The sequence below is a fragment of the Argopecten irradians genome, chromosome 2 (genome assembly GCF_041381155.1).
Source record: "Argopecten irradians isolate NY chromosome 2, Ai_NY, whole genome shotgun sequence".
Lineage (NCBI taxonomy): Eukaryota > Metazoa > Mollusca > Bivalvia > Pectinida > Pectinidae > Argopecten > Argopecten irradians.
Genome location: NC_091135.1, coordinates 68733152 through 68755142, shown reverse-complemented (window position 1 = coordinate 68755142; position 21991 = coordinate 68733152). Strand labels below are relative to the sequence as shown.

General features: G+C 35.7%; 1 protein-coding gene and 1 long non-coding RNA gene across 3 annotated transcripts; both read right to left on the bottom strand.

Moving 5' to 3' along the window:
* Positions 1 to 4692: 4692 nt before the first annotated feature.
* LOC138316320 (bifunctional apoptosis regulator-like) lies at positions 4693 to 15423 on the bottom strand. 2 transcript variants are annotated; one of them, XM_069257986.1, is made up of 8 exons: positions 15320 to 15423; positions 14047 to 14254; positions 13310 to 13541; positions 12560 to 12716; positions 11418 to 11566; positions 10841 to 11005; positions 10082 to 10257; positions 4693 to 9704 (listed from the first exon to the last, which is right to left on the bottom strand). In XM_069257986.1, exons 2-8 carry the CDS (start codon positions 14238 to 14240, stop codon positions 9518 to 9520), a joined length of 1260 nt encoding a protein of 419 aa, XP_069114087.1. In that variant the 5' UTR covers positions 14241 to 14254; positions 15320 to 15423; the 3' UTR covers positions 4693 to 9517. The 2 variants fall into 2 exon arrangements, with proteins under 2 accessions (XP_069114087.1, XP_069114088.1); XM_069257987.1 differs by lacking the exon at positions 15320 to 15423 and adding an exon at positions 14599 to 14657.
* A 2864-nt stretch (positions 15424 to 18287) lies between these two features.
* LOC138317068 (uncharacterized) lies at positions 18288 to 21705 on the bottom strand. The gene is made up of 3 exons (XR_011207706.1): positions 21567 to 21705; positions 21196 to 21377; positions 18288 to 20037 (listed from the first exon to the last, which is right to left on the bottom strand). It is a non-coding gene; the product is annotated as an uncharacterized lncRNA (long non-coding RNA).
* Positions 21706 to 21991: the final 286 nt, after the last annotated feature.

Below are 21991 nucleotides of genomic sequence, written 5' to 3'. Positions count from 1 at the left end.
AACTCTAGATTATCAGCCTTAACGACCTGATCCAGACAAATGAAGCGTGACACTCCAGACAACATCTCTATGTTATCACCCTTAACGACCTGATCCAGATAAATGAAGCGTGACACTCCAGAAAACATCCCTAGATTATCACCCTTGACGACCTGATACAGACAATTGAAGCGTGACACTCCAGACAACATCTCTATGTTATCACCCTTACGACCTGATCAAGACAAATGAAGCGTGACACTCCAGACAACAACTCTAGATTATCAGCCTACACGACCTGATCAAGACAAATGAAGCGTGACACTCCAGACAACATCTCTATGTTATCACCCTAACGACCTGATCCAGATAAATGAAGCGTGACACTCCAGACAACATCTCTAGATTATTAGCCTACACGATCTGATCCTAAAAGGAGTCTGGAATCGAGTTATTACGTTCGACTCCAGAGAGGACCTTTATTTATGTAACAGAAATGCTCGGAATATTTTCAAGAAATGTTGTAAAGGACCACGGTAAAGAGTTTAAGAGGAATAGAACAGTTCCATACATTTCTATTCCGGCAGACGGCTGGTATGTTAAGTACAGCAAATTTCAATGCTGACAAGATTTTCTGGAATTAGCTGCAATATCGTAATATGCGGCCAAGACCCAACGATGATAAGAAACTTAATGCTTGAATGTCTGAGGAGGGTCTTAATATAGCAATCAAGCCTAGAGGGAGGGCCCGGGGCCTGACGACATAATGAATGAACATATTAGACAAGTTTGTTCTATGCTAAGTCCTTTTTAGTCACATTATTTAACTCTGTGATAAGTCATGTTTTATTTCCAGAAGCCAGGTGTGAGGCAATTATCCCGACCCTTCATAAAATGGGTGATCTTCAAATCCCAAAAAACTATCGTGGTATTTCTTTAGATTTAAGTATTGGTCTAATGTTCATGAAAAACTGGTTGAAGACCAGATTGGTTATAGATGTAGGGCAGGCTGTAACATTGCAGATAACATATTTGTATTACATGTTCTAATTCAAAAGCATATATCAAGATCAAAGGACACACTCTAATACAATCTTACATGGACATGTCAAGTGGACAGGGATATCTCAACCATCTTGGAAGATTTTGGCATGTCAACCTGAGCCTTGTCAATGTTTGACGGCCAAGATCTTTCACGAGGGTCTAGATATCCCTTTCCACTTGACAGACCCATTTTTGATTCATTTTACCACTTAGTTATTGGAAAAAATATGAAATTCTTGTTGCTTGCCAGCTTTTTCACCGCGTCATAATCACAGGAACGTCGTTATGCTTCAAAATTCATGACATCATCGACAATACACGCCGCAGCTACACCGCATGTACAATATTTTGATGACGTGACGTTATTGTCAAGCGCGTGTTAGCTGTCTTACATCCCATGTGTAAAATAGAGTTTTCTCCCATACTTAACAGGGTTATCCCGCGGTTGCTGGGGAATAAATAACTCTGTCTTTTACCGGGGTAGGGAAAAGACAGCTCATACGCGCTAGATGGTGACGTCATCATACAAATGCGGCGACTATTTTTACGCTCAGTGACGTTCTTCACCATTTCTCGTTAAAGTGTGAGAGAAAAAGAATCTTACATGGCTGTCAGGTGGACAGGGATATCTCAACCCTCGTGAAAGATTTTGACCATCAACCCTCGGCAAGCCTCGGGTTGACCAGCCAAAATATTTCACTCGGGTTGAATAATCCCTGTCCACCTGACAGGCCCATGTAAGATTCTATTAATCTTTCCTCTAGCAACCACGGGATATCCCTGTGAAGTAAGGGAGAATATACTGTCGTTTTATAGGTTTTTGGCATTTAATAGTGTCATGCACACACTTTTTAAGTATGTATTACTGAAAAATAGTATAACTTGCAAATTTTTGACGTCATATCATCAATGTAGTCAAAATCAACATCATGTGTGAAAGTAGATAGGTTAAGGTTATCAGAGCATTTCCACTGTACAGTCGGTACCAGGCAAGGCTGTTTGGTAAGTCTTCTGGTTTTTGTATAATTTTAAACGAATTTCATGAGATGCAAAGACATAAAAGATGTATTTGTAAACAGTTGTATAGACAATATTGTATTACTGCTTTATGCTGAAGATATGCTGGTTTATCGACACTGTGGTCGGTTTACAGAGCAAATTGACTGTGTATTTTGAAATAAATTTTTTTTAACTTTACATGTACTATGGGCTATCACTGAATAAAGAGAATTGCTTGATTGTTTTGTCATGGAAAGTACCCTAGGTTGTATAAGGAATTATAAAAGTGTCTAACATTTTGTCACGTAAAGTATCGTGGTTATATAAGGAGTTATGAATACGTTTTGTCATGGATAGTATCCTATGTTACATCAGGAATTGTAAATAAGTCTAACTTGTTGACATAGAAAGAACCATATGTTAAATAAGGAATTATATATTAGTCTTAAATTTTGTCACGGTGAGTATCATATGCTATATAAGAAATAATAAAGTACTTTTTGTCACGCAATATATGAAATAGTACTTTCCGAATCGGATTAAGTGTTGTTAAGAGGAAACAGATACTTCTTGTAATACATTAAAATGAAAATTCGCGATAAACCGTAACGTGGTAGTTCTTTGCTCGCTTCAATTTTTATGAAACATGTGTTGCTTTACTGTGTATTTCAAGCACTTTTGACTGTAAATAATGTTTTAATAAAAAATCAAAGAAATCTGTAGAAAAACTATCACAAAAGAATCACAAACGTACTTTTTTAAATACAAATGGTTTCGCTGCTATTTATATAACTGTATAACATTCACAAGAAACTTTGGTTATTGGTTGATATTAAAAAAGAAAACGATAAATAATAAAAATGTATGTTAGGAGTAGAATATCATTACTAAACGCTAAAGAATGGGACTGGTATGGCCCACTGAAAATGAAGAAAGCTTGAAAGTTATTGGAATTTTGTGAAACAATTTCTTATTTATTGTTCAAATTTTGAACTTGTAATCGATGACAGTGACTCCAGTACAGTCATAGTCGATCCATCACACAGCAGCTGTATTTCTTTTTGTGACGCACCACACCCTAAATCCACAATAACTATTTTATTGTTGAAAGGTTTATTTGGTATTGATCAAGCAATAAAAGTTGACCTAGTGAGCGGATAGGTCACCACGTGGATAATATATCTCAGTGGTTCAGCAAGAGTCAGAAATGGCGACTTCTACTAATATTGGGCGTTTGCAGAAATGATACAATTTATGAGAGTTTGACGTCTAAATGTCGTTGCTTTAACATTTTAAAATTTTTTTTACGATAAATCAATCAATCATTATTTTATTTAAGTGTCACGCATCGCAAACATATACAGCCATTGATAAAATAAATTTACAAGTAATTTTTATGCCCAGATATGTAGGCTTATAAAACACTTATGAAAATGTACATAAAGTTAAAAATCCTCATTGTTATACAAATAAAAACTATGTTAAAAATCACATGTGAAGTACAAAAATAAAATTGCACCATGGTATCATTAAAAATAATTCTTTATATTCTTAAAATTAGCCTTCTTTGTTTCATCATTTGATAGATTGTTTTAAATAATAGAAATTGAAGTTCATTATCACAGAATAAATAAAACATCTTTTCAATTGAAGTGAGCTCATTAAAATTACTGTAACAGTTCGCTGCTTTTTCGAACAGATATAGTCTGATATCGCTATAGACAGGACAGTCACAGAGAATACGAGGTTCATCTCCCACTTTATCTGGACAAAAAGGACATTCACGCTGCTCCACTGGCAATTTCGTGTATCGCCCATGAAAGGAAGCATCTAATTCCTATGCAGGTTGTGGAAAACAACGGTAATATACGTGATGATATTCCAAGTGTCTTAAATAGGTGTAAAATGGATTACTGCGAATTGTATAATGACATCAGTGACAGGGTCTCCAGGAATGAATCTACATCACATGACAACTATTTCATAAAACGCGACACGAGCAGCCTTAATCAGCCTATCCCCAATAAAGAAGTTGTAATGCAGTCTCGCGCGCAAAACAAAAAAAAATATTATAATTCATGAATTGTCTAGTAGGAAAACGTATTGTAGAAAAAAATTCATGTTGTTCATCCAAAATACGTACTCCAAATTTTCTTGCAGGTATCATAAGATAACAGTAAGAGATTTTGAATCCTAAAATTGGTATAGGCAAGTAATTTGTTTCTGTCAGTTCGGATCACATAACCACATTGCAGTAATTCGGATAATAATTTTAATTTTAAAGATGCTCCTCCGTCGATAGAGGATAAAATTTACTCATCATTTGAACAATAATTGGTGTTAAATCGTATATATATATGCCAAAGAAACACAAAAAATATAAAATAATTTATTTTGCTTTTTGTGCATGCGCATTCAGTACTTCATTCTATATAGGACATAAAGCCATGGATTTTTTTGGTATGCAATTACTTATTTTTGATATTTTCATCGTGAATTAAATTAGAAGGTCAAACTTTTCATTGGTGATAATGGTGTAATGAAAGTAAATTTTGTAACTGAAGAATAATACTAATTTGACTGCTTATGATTTTACTAGAAAAACAATACCATTTTTCAGCAGTGGAGCATCTTTAAACGTACTTGTATATATATATAAGTAACAAGACATGATACAGCATATTTTAATACAGCCTATACGCACTACACCTCATTTCAATTTTTTACATAAAATATCACAGTAAGGATGTATCAATAACATTCACAAATTGTTATGTAACATATCACTTGTAACAGATACACAAAAGTAAGAAAGAATAAAAAGAATGTATTATAACACATGCATTAAAGATAGATGATTAAGTTGTAATGTACTAGAAATTATCTATTTATCTTAACACAGACAAAAATGTAATTCCCAGAACAGGTAAACATCTTCAAGAATATGAACAATGTCACATTTTCAAGAATATGAACAATGTCGTCACCCAAGCCAGCTCTCACCTTACTTTCACATTCTATAACAAAAACCTTTATCACATTCCAATACAACAACATGTTGTCTATTCATAGATCAAAGATACAGAAATGCATGTTTTTTATAAATAGTTTTACTTGTATATGAAGACGTCATTCTACCTTACATATTCTCATTCATGCATGCACACAACTGTCATACCACGCGTAACCTACTACCCATACACACAGCACATAAGTACTTTAACTGCATGGAACGGATGCATACATGGATATACCATGTTAGATGATTTACAAGAATGTTCTACCAAAAGCCATACAGGTATTACTCGCTAGCTAACCATCCTTGTTATATAAGTCGACAAAAAGCCATACATGTATTACTTGCTAGCTAACGATCCGTATTATATAAGTCGACCTAAAGTCATACAGGTATTACTTGCTAGCTAACGATCCGTGTTATATAAGTCGACCTAAAGCCATACAGGTATTACTTGCTAGTTAACCATCCGTGTTATATAACTTAACCTAAAGCCATACAGGTAATACTCGTTAGCTAACCATCCGTTGTATATAAGTCGACCAAAAGTCATACAGGTAATACTTGCTAGCTAACCATCCGTGTTATATAAGTCGACGTGAAGCCATACAGGTATTACTTGATAGCTAACCATCCGTTGTAAATAAGTCGACCTAAAGCCATACATGTATTACTTGCTAGCTAACGATCCGTGTTATATAAGTCGACCTAAAGCCATACAGGTATTACTTGCTAGCTAACCATCCGTTGTATATAAGTCGACCTAAAGCCATACAGGTATAACTTGCTAGCTAACCATCCGTTGTATATAAGTCGACCAAAAGTCATACAGGTAATACTTGCTAGCTAAACATCCGTGTTATATAAGTCGACCTAAAGCCATACAGGTAATACTTGCTAGCTAACCATCCGTTGTATATAAGTCGACCTAAAGCCATACAGGTATAACTTGCTAGCTAACCATCCGTTGTATATAAGTCGACCAAAAGTCATACAGGTAATACTTGCTAGCTAACCATCCGTTGCAATAGGTCGACCTACAGCATAAATGTATTACATGCAATCTAACGATCCGTTGTATATAAGTCGACCTAAAGCCATACAGGTATTACTTGATAGCTAACCATCCGTGTTATATAAGTCGACCTAAAGTTATGCAGGTATTACTTGCTTGATAACCATCCGTTGTATATAAGTCGACCTAAAGCCATACATATATTACTTGCTAGCTAAACATCCGTGTTATATAAGTCGACCAAAAGCCATACAGGTATTACTTGCTAGTTAACCATCCGTGTTATATAACTCGACCTAAAGCCATACAGGTATTACTTGCTAGCTAACGATCCGTGTTATATAAGTCGACCTAAAGCCATACAGGTATTACTTGCTAGTTAACGATCCGTGTTATATAAGTCGACCTAAAGCCATACAGGTAATACTTGCTAGCTAACGATCCGTGTTATATAAGTCGACGTAAAGCCATACAGGTAATACTTGCTAACTAACGATCCGTGTTATATAAGTCGACCTAAAGCCATACAGGTAATACTTGCTAGCTAACGATCCGTGTTATATAAGTCGACCTAAAGCCATACAGGTAATACTTGCTAGCTAACGATCCGTGTTATATAAGTCGACGTAAAGCCATACAGGTAATACTTGCTAGCTAACGATGCGTGTTATATAAGTCGACCTAAAGCCATACAGGTAATACTTGCTAGCTAACGATCCGTGTTATATAAGTCGACGTAAAGCCATACAAGTATTACTTGCTAGCTAACGATCCGTGTTATATAAGTCGACCTAAAGCCATACAGGTAATACTTGCTAACTAACGATCCGTGTTATATAAGTCGACCTAAAGCCATACAGGTAATACTTGCTAGCTAACGATCCGTGTTATATAAGTCGACGTAAAGCCATACAGGTAATACTTGCTAGCTAACGATCCGTGTTATATAAGTCGACGTAAAGCCATACAGGTAATACTTGCTAGCTAACGATCCGTGTTATATAAGTCGACCTAAAGCCATACAGGTATTACTTGCTAGTTAACCATCCGTGTTATATAACTCGACCTAAAGCCATACAGGTAATACTTGTTAACTAACGATCCGTGTTATATAACTCGACCTAAAGCCATACAGGTATTACTTGCTAACTAACGATCCGTGTTATATAAGTCGACCTAAAGCCATACAGGTAATACTTGCTAGCTAACCATCCGTGTTATATAAGTCGACCTAAAGCCATACATATATTACTTGCTAGCTAACGATCCATTGTATATAAGTCGACCTAAAGCCCTACAGGTATTACTTGCTAGCTAACCATCCGTGATATATAAGTCGACCTAAAGCCATACAGGTAATACTTGCTAGCAAACCATCCGTGTTATATAAGTCGACCTAAAGCAATACAAGTATTACTTGCTAACTAACAATCCGAGTTATATAAGTCGACCTAAAGCCCTACAGGTATTACTTGCTAGCTAACCATCCGTGATATATAAGTCGACAAAAAGCCATACATGTATTACTTGCTTGCTAACGATCCGTGTTATATAAGTCGACCTACAGTCATACAGGTATTACTTGATAACTAACCGTCCGTTGTATATAAGTTAACCTATAGCCTTACAGTTAATACTCGCTAGCTAACCATCCTTGTTATATAAGTCGACAAAAAGCCATACATGCATTACTTGCTAGCTAACGATCCGTATTATATAAGTCGACCTAAAGCCATACATGTATTACTTGCTAGCTAACGATCCGTATTATATAAGTCGACCTACAGTCATACAGGTATTACTTGATAGCTAACCATCCGTTGTATATAAGTCGACCAATAGTCATACAGGTAATACTTGCTAGCTAAACATCCGTGTTATATAAGTCGACCTAAAGTCATACAGGTATTACTTGATAGCTAACGATCCATTGTATATAAGTCGACCAAAAGTCATACAGGTAATACTTGCTAGCTAACCATCCGTGTAATATAAGTCGACCTAAAGTCATACAGGTATTACTTGATAGCTAACGATCCGTTGTATATAAGTCGACCTTAAGCCCTACATGTATTACTTGATAGCTAACCATCGGGGTTATATAAGTCGACCAAAAGCCCTACAGGTATTACTTGCTAGTTAACCATCCGTGTTATATAAGTCGACCTAAAGCCATACAGGTATTACTTGCTAGCTAACGATCCATTGTAATTACGTCGACCTAAAGCCATACAGGTAATACTTGCTAGCTAACCATCCGTGTTATATAAGTCGACCTAAAGCCATACAAATAATGCTTGCTAGCTAACAATCCGTGTTATATAAGTCGACCTTAAAGCCTTACAGGTATTACTTGCTAGCTAACCATCCTTGTTATATAAGTGTACGTGTCTTTTTGTGTGGCACATAATTTTATTTACGTCTGTTTGACGTAGTTGGCTTATGATTTAAATATCTATTTTTAAACTTGATAGACAATCTCCAGTGGTGAAGTAATATAAGACTCTTTTATATGTGGATATGAAGGATAGGAAGCCTCGGGTTTAACTACATTTTGTGACCCTCGGGTAGAATATCCCTATCCTTCATATCCACTTATGAAAGAGTATTTTTCTTTCATACCTCGACTTTTTATTGTAATTTTACAGCTATAATATCACACCATTTTGAAATAAATTCGAAGAATACCTCGACTGCAAGTCAATATTTTATACATGAAGAATAACGTGATATTTTCAACACAAATTCCGTTGTTTGCATCTTCTTGTGCACAACCAGGCAAGTTTGTGAAAAAAATTGTTAAAATTTTACCGAGGAAATAGTAATTTTGTTGACGCTGTGACGTCACGAGGCTTAATTGCATCGGTAGCCATGCAATGCAGCCTCATGCAACATGAGTGCATTGCCCTAGACCAGCCAGTATTACACCCGTAGGTATGAAAGACATATGAATCATGAATATTACCATTAGCACTAGAATATTTAAACTAATGTAGGTAATCTAGACATCCAGACAAAGAAAACTCACAGAGCGATTTTCTTTTCCCAAATTAATGTTTTGCATATATTTGCAGTTACATGTATATTAATTTCCTTGGCCAAAGATATATTGAGATGTTAATCAGAATGAAGACCATTATCACTACTACTATGTAAACAACAACAATACATATGAAATGAACACACATTTAAGGTATGTTTTATCACATAGCTACAATCACCTATATTTTGAGAAATCTCAACGTCAAAATGTGTTTTGTACCAACGTCCCTGAATCATGACGTCACGTCATTTTTTATAAAGGTCAATCTATGACGTCAAAATGAATTTAGAACCAATGAAAATATCTCCAGGTTAGTACACTAGTGACATATGACGAAGTCATTGGATGCCTTTGGAATTATGCTATAAATATTAACAGAGAAGCAAGAAGGTGAGGTGGGGGTGTTATAATATGTAACTCATTACAGTATGGGCACTGTCACTGTCGTCAATCTTTTCCAAATTGTGTGGATACTTGTGGGGTACAGGAGAACCAAGGACAAGAGATGGTCATAGAAGTAGAAGTTATACACGAACCAAGGCATTATGGTAGAGAGCAGGATTAATAGCAGCACCCTCAGGTAGACTACGACATGGGCATGTACGTCTCTGAAATACACAAATACCAGTTTTAGTTTCTATTGTGAGGATCACGGGAATCTGTTATACATAAAACTGTTGATTTTAAATGCAAAATAATCCATATTATCATTGAAATCATTAATTGACTTTCCTGTGGCGATTACGATTACCGGTAAATAAGTGCATTTGTTGATAAGAGTTTTTGCTCTGAGATAACACGGTTTGATTGTATAAAATAATACAATAAACATGGCCATTTTAAAGTATACCCTTTGTGTTCAAATTTATGTTTAAACTGTACACAGCATGGTTTAATAACAGAAAATTGCAATCCATGTGATATTACATAAAGTATTTTGTAAGTCTGTTTCATGTGTACGTCATATCCAGGTAACACTACTTACTTTAAGGTCCATTTGCGCATGAAGATTGGAAGATACCACATGACATCATAAACAGTTGCGAGGACACAGATCAGTACGATGTATCTACTGACAAAGTAATGAGTACTCGACCATGCTAAGGCATATCTTCCAAATAACCAGTACGGCAGACAAATCGTGGTGGCCACTCTGGAAAACTGAAAAAAAACTTTAACGATTACCATCATATCTTCCAAATAACCAGTACTGCTGACAAATCGTGCTGACTACTCTGGAAAACTGACAAAAGTTTTCGATTGGCATGATAGTTTTTTGCAACATTACAATTGTATTCTATTCATATTGCAACATTCGTATGCATACATTTTTTTATTATTGTTTGCCAAAATCAATGTGGAATTTAATGTTACGCATATTTTGTTTTTTTTGGTTTTTCCGTTATTTTTGTTTGTTCGTTTGGGTTTTTCATAACATATCTTACATACCGAAACTAATGAAACTTAGTGCGGTCACACAACTCAGACTGTAACCTAACTACATGCCCTGACGAATATGCCACATAAAACAAAACAATTACAACTATGACGGAATGTGGCTTCTTCGATAAAGGCAGATTCCGCACATTCCACACGACATAAATCTATGCAAAAGCGGATTTTTTAATTTTTGGTTACAAGTACATCACTTGATACAAAGAATCACTAATCACAAGTTTAGATTATATAATTTTCTCATAAGCATGATTGATAATTTATAATGTAGATGTATGATGCTACTTACAGCAGTTGCGTGTGTCATTCCCTGGTTAGTAAACTCTGGACAAGCGTAGTTCATGAACGGCAGATAGACAGTGGTGTATTCAAACAGGTAGAGGTATGCTATGGTGACACGAGGGCAAAGCTTGAAGCCGAAGAACATGACAAGTGTGAAGAAAGGATACTTCGACTGAAAATGGAAGAAAAATTTGCACATTTAAAACTTGTTTGTGTTTCATTAGAACCTCAGCCTATGAACACTTATATTATCAAACATTGTTGAAGTACTTTCGGACCGCGGTTTCCAGATGGCATGGTGTACCGGCATATTGCTATAAGCCCTTCAACACTGTTTAGCAAGTTCGAAACCCGTGCGGGATAGTTATGTAGTTATCACGTAACACCTATTTCTCAAAGTTTCCAGGCTTTCCTTAAATAACCCTGGTTATTCCCAATGTTAACCAACAAAAGCTAATTAAATCAAACGTTGTTGACAGCCAAGGAAAATTTTCATTTCCTTCTTGAGCTGAAAATAACATAATAAGTGTGAATAAAGGATACCAGAGACATTCGTATGCCTTTATCATAACATGACTACATACCTTATACTCCCACAGATCTTTAGGTGGCTTGTTTCCTGTAGACGCTAGTACAGCTATTTCACTGAGAAATACTCGTCTCTGTAACTCATCAGTCAGGTGAAGTGTATGTATTACATCAGACTCCTTCATCACTAACAACATTCTGCCGTCTGCAATAGACACGGGTATAGGAGTCTCCAACACGACATAGATACATATTAATCATAGGTCTGGTGTAATTGATAGGCTAGTTCCGTATAAGGCGTTATGTTGCTGCAACAATATAGGCCGTCAGAAGTATTTAGCAAATATATCGATACTGAATGAAGAAAACAAGTAATAGAACAACTTTCAACACTTTTTTTATCACATTATCCGCCTGATATCCAGTGATTTCACCCGTGTAATATTTTCTACGCATGTCACTAGTGTAATATGACCTTGAGCGATATTCTTTAGCTGGAAATTCATTGTGACGTCAGACATAAATAATAAAATAACGTCAGGATAACGAGGACGGCGGGACAAAATTGCAGTCTGTGCTGGATTTTCGGAAAACATTTCGACGTGAAATTCTTTATTATGCAGGTTTTTGTAGTTATGTGATAAAAAGTATCTTAAATTTGTGTTAATTTCATATGAGATTTTATGAAACTCGTCTCGAGGTTTTAATTTTTGCTCGCCAAGGCTCGCAACATTCTTCTTAGACTTGTTTCATACAATCTCATATGAAATGAACACTCATATAAGATCCTATATATAACCAGGGATCTTACCAATGAAATTTTTATATTAGATAATTCTTAATCGTTTCGTTTTTCATAAATTATCTGATCTTAAAAGGCGCACAATTTTACATATACAATTGTATTCCTAAAAAAATAATTCTTTCACTTTGTCATTTTTTACAGAATTCAGATATTTAAACAACGAAAATCTACAAAATCGTCAGATCAGATAAAATTTTTTATCTGAGACGTGTAACAAGAGAAAACAACCATACGTCCAAAAATAGTAAGCGTTGTCTGTTTTGTCAAAAACAGCTTAAGTACAAAGATATGTCATTTTCTGGGTTAAGTCTTAACTTATTTGGCGCGAATAAAATGTCATCTAGCATAATGTTAGTTATGAATGGCGAACATGTCTGATTAAGGTGACTGTACCAATGCCGTTGTTTCTGATCGTGTCGGAGTAACGCTCTGCCCACGAACCAAGCTGACCCATCCACTGTATGACGTCATCAGTGTTCCATTCCTTCACTGGTGTGTCGATGAGGTTCCTCTGGCCGAGATTCCTAATATAGGCAAGGATACAGATGACCTATCAATAGACAGGTGTGAAACGAACCGTAAATAAAAATAAGAAATGCCTGCAGATAAGTGGGATTGATTTATTAGCACAAGATAAAAACAATAAATTGTGCATTTGAAAGACAATAGCGGCCATTATCATTGTGGATATACAGGATTTCATTATATATCATCATGTAAAATAACACTGAATGAAAATCTAAAGTAGAATATTCCCCATTCTTCATTCGTAGAAAACGACGACGACTGCCTTCTGACAGATATTTTAATGCCCCTCTTTTTTTCATTTTGATACAATACAACAAAAAGAAAGTGATGTCAGATTTATCTCACTGATTGGTTCACTTGAAAACACACGATGATATTGTAGTTGCAAACTGGAGCCCCGTACGTAGCCCTATATCGTTTAACATCAGCCAAGGTAAACGAACCTTGGTCGTCTAGGTGATCAGCGGGGAATCACCAACTTTCGTGTTAATTGACCATAACTTACACTGATACACCATTACATATCGTGAAATAACCTTTTAAAGATTCGTATGATAAACCGATGACATGTGAGATCTACAACACCGTATAATCAGTTATCTTAACGATACTAACCAGGACTCCTATGGCGATTCCCGTGGAGAAATACTTGCATCTTGCGTCATTGTTTTGTTCGAGGGTACCGCGGCCTGCTTGGACGCCATTTTGCAACATAAGCATTATTTCACGACGAGCAGCATCACTTGTCATAGTATCAAACATTGCAATTAGACGTCGATTCTCGTCTGTTTTCACCTCTCGTATCCTTTGTGCTAGCTTTTGAGAGTAGGCATTCTCCAACATATTTCTATAAACAGAAATTTGTGACTGATCGATCAAAAATTATATTTTGAATTTAATGTAGATTATAAAGCAAATGTCTAATGAATGGTTATTAGTTACATCTTTAGTTCCCCCTGACTTGAGCCAATCACAAATGTTATGAACCAAAACTCAAAATGACATAGTATTTACGTCTATGATTTGTATCGTGATATTGGAAGTGGTATTGAATGATATATAAACTCGTATATCTTGAGACAAGTGAATGTCAACTAACATTGCCTGAAACAAATGTAATTATTCGCATAACAAGAATTTTAGTAAATGATAGCAAAGGCAATGAATGTATGGACCATTACATGGTGATAATGAAAGTCAATTAAACGCTTGATATATTGTTCAGCAAAGAACACAAATAGTGTAAACAAATTTATATCAAAGGTAAAATTACAGTCGTAAAAATACCAAATTCTACTGACAGCAAACAAGGAGTGTGACAGGTCATAGAAGACTTTAAATGGCCCGTCTACCTGATAAGGATGTTAACTTTTGGTGAGCCCCGCCATTCCACTTTACAGTTAGGACATAATCGTTTACCACTGGAGACAGTCCACTGGGCCAGACAATGTCTACAAAACGTGTGACCACAAACCAGTGTGGTGGGCTCAACCAGCAGCTCAAAGCAGATTCCACACTGCGCATCCCCATGTTCCTCTGTCAACATAGCAGGGCTTTATCCTGAAAACCAGTCATTACTTGATTGAATAGTTTAGTCTAGGGTCATACGGAGAAACTGCGGTACCCAAATCCCTAAACACTATAAGTAAGTTACTTTGAATTAGTGATTAATGTTTAATCATTATTGTCTAAAATTAAAAATGACAATTCGTAAATCAAACACAAAATGGAAACCATATATGTATAAATCCACGCAATCTTTATTTATAATCACCACTTAACCCGACACGAATGGTTGACTGTGTTGACTATACACACGTAACCAATACCATGTATTGTGTTCACAGTGGAATTCCTCACTGTGGCAGTATTCCAATAAATTTACAGAATGTAGACAATTTTACCTGAGACGCCTTCACCTTAATATGGACAGTGACACCAATCAAGTATATCAAAGTCTGACCTAAAATTTTAAGCAATAAATATTTCTGGTTGGTTTATCATACTTGAGTCACTCCAATAGATACATTCCAATAATTCCCATTCATTGTTGTAATTATTACCTTCCGAAATGGGCCTTAGTTAATTATATTTATAAAGTTAGATTATATATCAGTACCTTACTTATTGCATGATATGTCTAACTAGTTCGATGCGACCATACTTTACACCAGAGTGCTGATTGTTTTACATTTAGTCTTTGTGATGGTTATAAGGAGCTATCCCCAGGTGTGATATATCGAATACAGTACATGCATACGTCTTACTCCCTGAAGATATATGTTATTATTGTTTAGTAACAGGTGAGTGACATTTACGAGGATTCATGGCTGATCAGAAATGTAAACAGGGTAGTGTCGTAACAAACTTAAACGCCAATATACTGTAGCATAAGTATGTATAACTGACTTGTTAATGTAACAAACTTCTACAGTGTTTCTGATCAGACATTTTCTTAGGCTGGGGAACATAGAGTGGTCCCATGTGATACAAACCAATAGTTTCCAGAGTACAACGCTAATAATAGAGATACACTCGCATATACAGAATATCAACTGAAGACATAAGAATATGAGCCTTGAACTATACCTTATATACAGGTAAGACATATTAGATAATACTCACATTTACTGCCGCTTTACTTATGTTATAAGGACGTGTATTTTACGTATTTGTAAGCCAAACCGAAAGTAGGGATTTTCAGGGTTTTTTTCTTTCGTCATGTTTATAGTAGTCAGTGACGGGTTGTTTTATTATCGGGTATGTATTCGTTCCGGTTGAGTGCTTTGACTAATGGGTGAGGTAGTGTGTGTGTATATACAGAAACATATATACATAGAAATTGACAACTTCGTCATTTTTACGATAGGCAGATGTACCTCTGTATGTCCCTAAAGGGGCTTTTAGATAAACTCTTAAATAGTTAAAACAGCAGAATAACTTTGATATGTTATAAAAGTTAAGTAATTTTCAGATGGTTTGAGTACAATTTTTGAAAGAAAAAAAATAATATTTCAACTTATATATTGATAAAACAAAATGCACTTAGGTTTTGAATGCCTGATTTTCGAAAAAATAGGTAAAAATGCTCATTTTCATTTTTTCAAAAATCATATTAAATAACATCAATTTGGAAAACTGATCACATCAAATCATGATATAATGTTTAAAGTTCGTGTTGATGCAAAAATATCATGTTTAAAAGAATACGCTTAAAAGTAGTTAGCCAAGGGGAAATGCCTTTAAACTGGAGGTCCCTCTGCCTGTCAACATAGACAACATTGTTGTAAATATGTTTTTGGTATTTACACCACCACTCTACGTGTTGTCAATGGTACAATGTATTTTATGAAATTCGCTGGGTATCATCAAAACTCCTTACTACGTGTTATAACCGACAGTGCGTGATCTTATGTGAATGTGCAATGCCTAAGTAAGTGGCTATTTGGTTGCTTCAATTGTTATTATATCTGTTTAGAATACTTGGATACTACAAACATATCAAATGTAGCAGGATTGGACTGGATCGATCATCGGTGACCAGGTAGCTCAGTCGGTAGAGCACTCGGTTAGTATTCGGAGGGTTCCGGGTTCGAATCCCGGTCTGGCCGCTACATTTTCTCTTCTCCTGTTACAGAATTGGCGCTGAACTTAATAAATCACCGTGGTGGTGTTTGGAAGGGTCTCGTATGTCCTCGAGGGCGAAGACTTCGAGAAAGGAGGGAGGAGTGTAGCGGGATTAAACTGGGTCGATTATCGGTGACCAGGTAGCTGAGTCGGTAGAGAACTCGGCTAGTGTTCGGATTGTCCCAGGTTCCAATCCCGGTCTGGCCGCTACATTTTCTCTCCTGTCACAAAAAAGTCTGTATCAACCATTACCTAGGTATATTGTCTAGTGGTCAAAAATCGGACGTATTGATCAGGTATGGTGTATTGTGGTCAAATATCGGATGTATTGATCACGTATGATGTCTAGTGGTCAAATATTGGATGTATTGACCAGGTATGGTGTCTAGTGGTCAAATATCGGACGTATTAACCAGTTATAATGTCTAGCGGTCAAATATCGGATGAATTGACGAGATATGGTGTCTAGTGGTCAAATATCGGACGTATTGATCAGGTATGGTGTCTTGTGGTCAAATATTGGATGTATTGACCAGGTATGGTGTCTAGTGGTCAAATATCGGACGTATTAACCAGTTATAATGTCTAGCGGTCAAATATCGGATGAATTGACGAGATATGGTGTCTAGTGGTCAAATATCGGACGTATTGATCAGGTATGGTGTCTTGTGGGCAAATATCGTATATATTGATCACGTATGATGTCTAGTGGTCAAATATTGGATGTATTGACGAGATATGGTGTCTAGTGGTCAAATATCGGACGTATTGATCAGGTATGGTGTCTTGTGGTCAAATATCGGACGTTTTGATCACGTATGGTGTCTTGTTGTAAAATATCAGATGTATGGATCAGATATGATGTCTTATGGTCAAATATCGGACGTATTGACCAGGTATGGTGTCTAGTGGTCAAATATCGGACGTATTGATCAGGTATGGTGTCTAGTGGTCAAATATCGGACGTTTTGATCACGTATGGTGTCTTGTTGTAAAATATCAGATGTATGGATCAGATATGATGTCTTATGGTCAAATATCGGACGTATTGACCAGGTATGGTGTCTGGTGGTCAAATATCGGACGTATTGACCAGGTATGTTGTCTGGTGGTCAAATATCGGACATATTGATCGGGTATGATGTCTTATGGTCAAATATCGGACGTATTGACCAGGTATGATGTCTTGTGGTCAAATATCGGACGTATTGACCAGGTATTGTGTTTAGTGGTCAAATATCGGATCAGAGATCAGTTGAATGATTGAAGCTGAATAGAGCCAGAACACGAGTCGTGTTAATGTCAAACCATTTAGAAGATTTTCCATAGACCAAACCTATAAAGTTTTGAAATGCAATATTAACCTTAAGTTTAAGCCTTAACTTTTTTTACCTTAACTAAAGTCTTGGTTCCCATCAACTAGAAGATAGAACAAACGCGGTTCTTTCATTTCAAACTCAAATTCTCCAATTTTATATCCTTGTTACCAAGGATTTTTCCTGTCAGAAAACGCCTTTATTTAGGGAATTACTAACTAGCCAAACCAGTGTCCTGGATCACTTCTATCCTCGACTAAATCTTTGTTTTTTATTAAAAGAATCATGTGTGGAAACACATTGAAGGGGAACGGATTCTAGCGCTATCTTATTATGATATTGCAAAAAATATGACTCTTTTATACATTTAGCACCAAATGTGATTAGAATTGACCTCGCCTTGGTTGTGGTTTTGTATCACTTCAGTAATGCCAATTATCATTTCGGAACATACATAATTTGTTTCAATGAATTGTTTATTTACATATATCCTTGTTTTGCCCAATTTTCTTTTTAGCATTTTTGACGACAAAATTGTAAAAGAAATAAAAGTACGGATGACATTAGAGTTCTGGTATCGCACCTGATTTTAGGAATCAACAGATGTCTTCTTTTTATTACAGAAGAGGAAAACACCAAATGTAGGAAATAAAAAAAGTTTATTAGACATAATTGAATGTAAACTAACAAATAGTATCATTACTGTCTGGTAGACGTGCACACTACACACGGAGAAAGTCACGTCTCTTCTCAATCACATACCACCATAATTAATATTGGTGAAATAATAAAGAAAATTACAAACAAGTCATCCAACGAAATTCTAAAAAATAATCAAACTATTTCTTAGCTTACGATACGATATACATATAATGATCTCTAGTATAAATCCATTTCACACTCTCTATACTGTATAGATACATACAAATTATTAAAAACAATACATTATCAAGATAACATACGAAAACGTTCAATCTAGGGTACAACCATAACAAAAAAATGTTATAAACGATTTTAAACAACTCTTCTGTTGTCTGTCTCAACAATGCATTAAAAACTAATTAACAATAGCATGTTAGTAATTGAGTTGGATGACACTACAATGACATAACCATTAATAAAGTGTAAAACAGGGTGACATATAAGCCTATGGTATATATCTTAGTGATACAGGAGGTATCATACCCCCATTTAAAACTGTTTTCACTTTTCATTACAATATCAAGCCAAATAAGATGGTATATTTATAATGCTATCATCAATTGTTGTAATACCATAGTAAACAGCTAGAATTTAACTAAAATAAAACATCACGACATAATTGATAACATCATCGGAATCAATACTATAATATGTTGGTTTTGGTTTATTCGAACAAAGTGACCAAAATTATTGTGTATTCCAGAACACAGGTACCGAAACAAACAATAAACTGTTTAAAATACAACCTACGTACACTTAATCCCAAACTGTCCAGTCGGAGAGACCGCAGAGAGGAAGTTGTTGGAAGTTTCTCGAACTGGACACACATACTTAAGTCATCCCTATCTATTCAGAGGGGATGCTCCTCCTACATGCTATGTTTGTGATTCTCTTCTCACAGTGCACTGTATTGATTTTAAACACATATGAGATAAGTATATTTTGCTCTAAATCGTGAAACATAGCTCTAAATCGTGAAACATAATCATATTTTAAATAAAACCAAAGAAATCGGCATTTGAAAAAATACAAACGTTTCCCAATCTTATCATGGTATCAACGCAACATTTTATCGTTTCAACAACATTGTGCCCGAGTTTTCTCATGGGTTTTAGCCAAAGTTATTTTATTCCATACACTCCTTTTATAACATCAACATTTACAATCTGTGTTTTAGTTCTTACTTGCGTTTTTCTGATCTTTTAGATGCAATCATTTTTTACATTCTGTCTGGATCATTGATATTAGTTTAGCCCTAAATGATCTTAGTTGTCGATGGGCTGTAAAACTCAAACAAACGTATTATTGTGGTAATCATCAGCATTCCGACCCTAAAACTACAACTGTTGTGAATATTCAGATGAACTGTGACTTAATGGTAGAGAACCCATAATGTGTTTTCTTATATCCCTATAACAGTTTGAACAAGCATTCAGTTATTGACTGATGTCCATATGACATCATTTCCTAAATTTTTTGAAATATGAGCCGTTCTGAGATCAATGCATTAAGGTCGGTACATGTTTGCTGGTTTGACATATCCTCTCCACAGTTTATAGGTATCCACGCAGCCTCTACTGACAAGTGACACGACGTGATCATAAAACAAAAAGGTGTAAAAAAAACCATGGCAGTACAGACGATGCGGCAAACAGGATCATTTCTCCAAACAGAATCAGCAGCTTTTCTTTAATCAACCTAGTAGGGAGAAACAAAAGACAATTATACACAACTGGTTATGACTTTTACACAACCTTCCATACTGTGCTTACCACTATGATATAGAACGACAGCTGTAGATTCTGTCCTCATTAAGAGTACTCATTCTTCTGTTCTTGACACTTGGCGTTAGATGATTTTAAATGACTAAATCATATTTAGTATAATGTGTCCGGATGGGGCGGCCTGCTGGCTATCGTTGGTGGTATATTTCAGTATATATAGTGGACAGAATTCTACTATCACAAAGAGACACAATGTGAATATAACACAGTCATCTAAAACGAAAAGATTTCTAAAGTAATATAATGAGATAGACACGTTATAAAGCTAGTAGATTAATGATCCGAAATAAAGAGCCAAAATCATTTCTATGGAATTGATATTCAGCCACTATAGGGCCTTGTTCAGTCCAAATAACAGTTACACAGCGTGTCGTCTACATGTTTGTTTAGATCACTAGATGCAACAGTAATATAGCACAGTCACCTAAAACGCAGATTAAATTTAAACAGTTTTTTGAACACAAAACTACTTGTTCTACACTCTAATCCGTGTTTTGATCGACCCTATAACTCCGAAGACTACAGACAAATTTGATAATGCATATTTGCGCGTTTTGACTATTTGTCTGTAGTCATTTTTCTAATTATAACATAATAAAACGGGCCAGAATGATATCTACCGCTTATGTGTACATTTGTAAGTATTTCTAATATGAAGTGTTCCGTTTGAATTATATTTGAAATCGTTAGTACACAACGAGAAGGGACAGCCTACGGCACTGCTGATGTTTGGTGACGTCACTATAGAAAGACAATAAGACTTACATCGCAAAGGAAGGGTTGATAACCATCATATACAAACGTAGTATTCCGCCTCATATATTTATTGTGACAGAGTTCAAAAACTATCCTGATATGTTATATAGTGCATTGCACAGCAACTACCAGTCTTGGGGTATCAATAAATTCATCCAACACCCCGCTGACTGAGAGTGGAATAGGCCAAATGTGGTCGAATAAAAAAACCAATCTTAATTGCGAAAAAACATACATTTCTATATCCCAAAAAGAAGTAATACCCAAATGTTTTAAATTGGAAATATTGGATATTAAACCTTTCCTGAAAACTTACCCTTTTGACATTGACTTGGTACAAACTAACCATATCCACGTCATTTCCTGAAGGCTATTGGCAACACAAGCGAGCAGAATGTAACAACTTATGTAGTAGTGGGTAGAAAACCACGTACTTTTATAGATATACTGTCCTACCAGCCAGTACGGCGTAAACAAGGTGTAAGTCAACCTGGAATACTAATGAGAAATAGGAAGTTACAATCTACCATAGCATTACATTACATTGTATTATGTAGATAAGAATTGAATAATGACTGGACTTAAATGCATGTGTCATATCATTACTAACTGTATGAAAACAAGTGTAAATGGGTAAACAGATAAGTCTCAACAGAGTCATTCTAGTATATCAAAAAATATGCTTACAAATTATATTGTTGCAACAAGTGGTCATATCTTCAGTGTTTTGTGACAGCTTTTATTACCAGTGCGAACCAGATTTGTATGTATCATGGCTAACACACTACCCCTAGGGCGATCAGTGACTTCTCACTCTTAACCAATTGTTTGTTGCGTTGTATGAGAATGATGCAACACTTTATGTCATTCTAACGTGGTGTGTGATTGGTTGGCTTTCTAGGGAATCCTCCTGTCCATATGATACTTTCAAATGTGCTAAGTCACCAGGAGATAACGATTAGCCCTCGAAATCTCTCTTAAACTCATTTGTATTCAATTCGTGTGCTTATTTTGTTGGTGGTTTTGGCTTCATGGTCTATGAACAGTCAGCCAATCCTGTGTGTTAACAATAGGTAACAGAGTACGTGACGTAATACACATCCACCAAGACT

Bases quoted from the DNA above. Each gene is read 5' to 3' on its own strand.
- LOC138316320 (XM_069257986.1), bottom strand. From the start codon at position 14,240: ATGTTGACAGAGGAACATGGGGATGCGCAGTGTGGAATCTGCTTTGAG. The intron at 11,006-11,417 runs GTATGTAGTCAT...TTCCATTTTCAG, and splicing joins AAGATCTGTGGGAGTATAAG to TCGAAGTATCCTTTCTTCAC. The intron at 9,705-10,081 runs GTAAGTAGTGTT...TGTGTATTTCAG, and splicing joins ATGCGCAAATGGACCTTAAA to AGACGTACATGCCCATGTCG.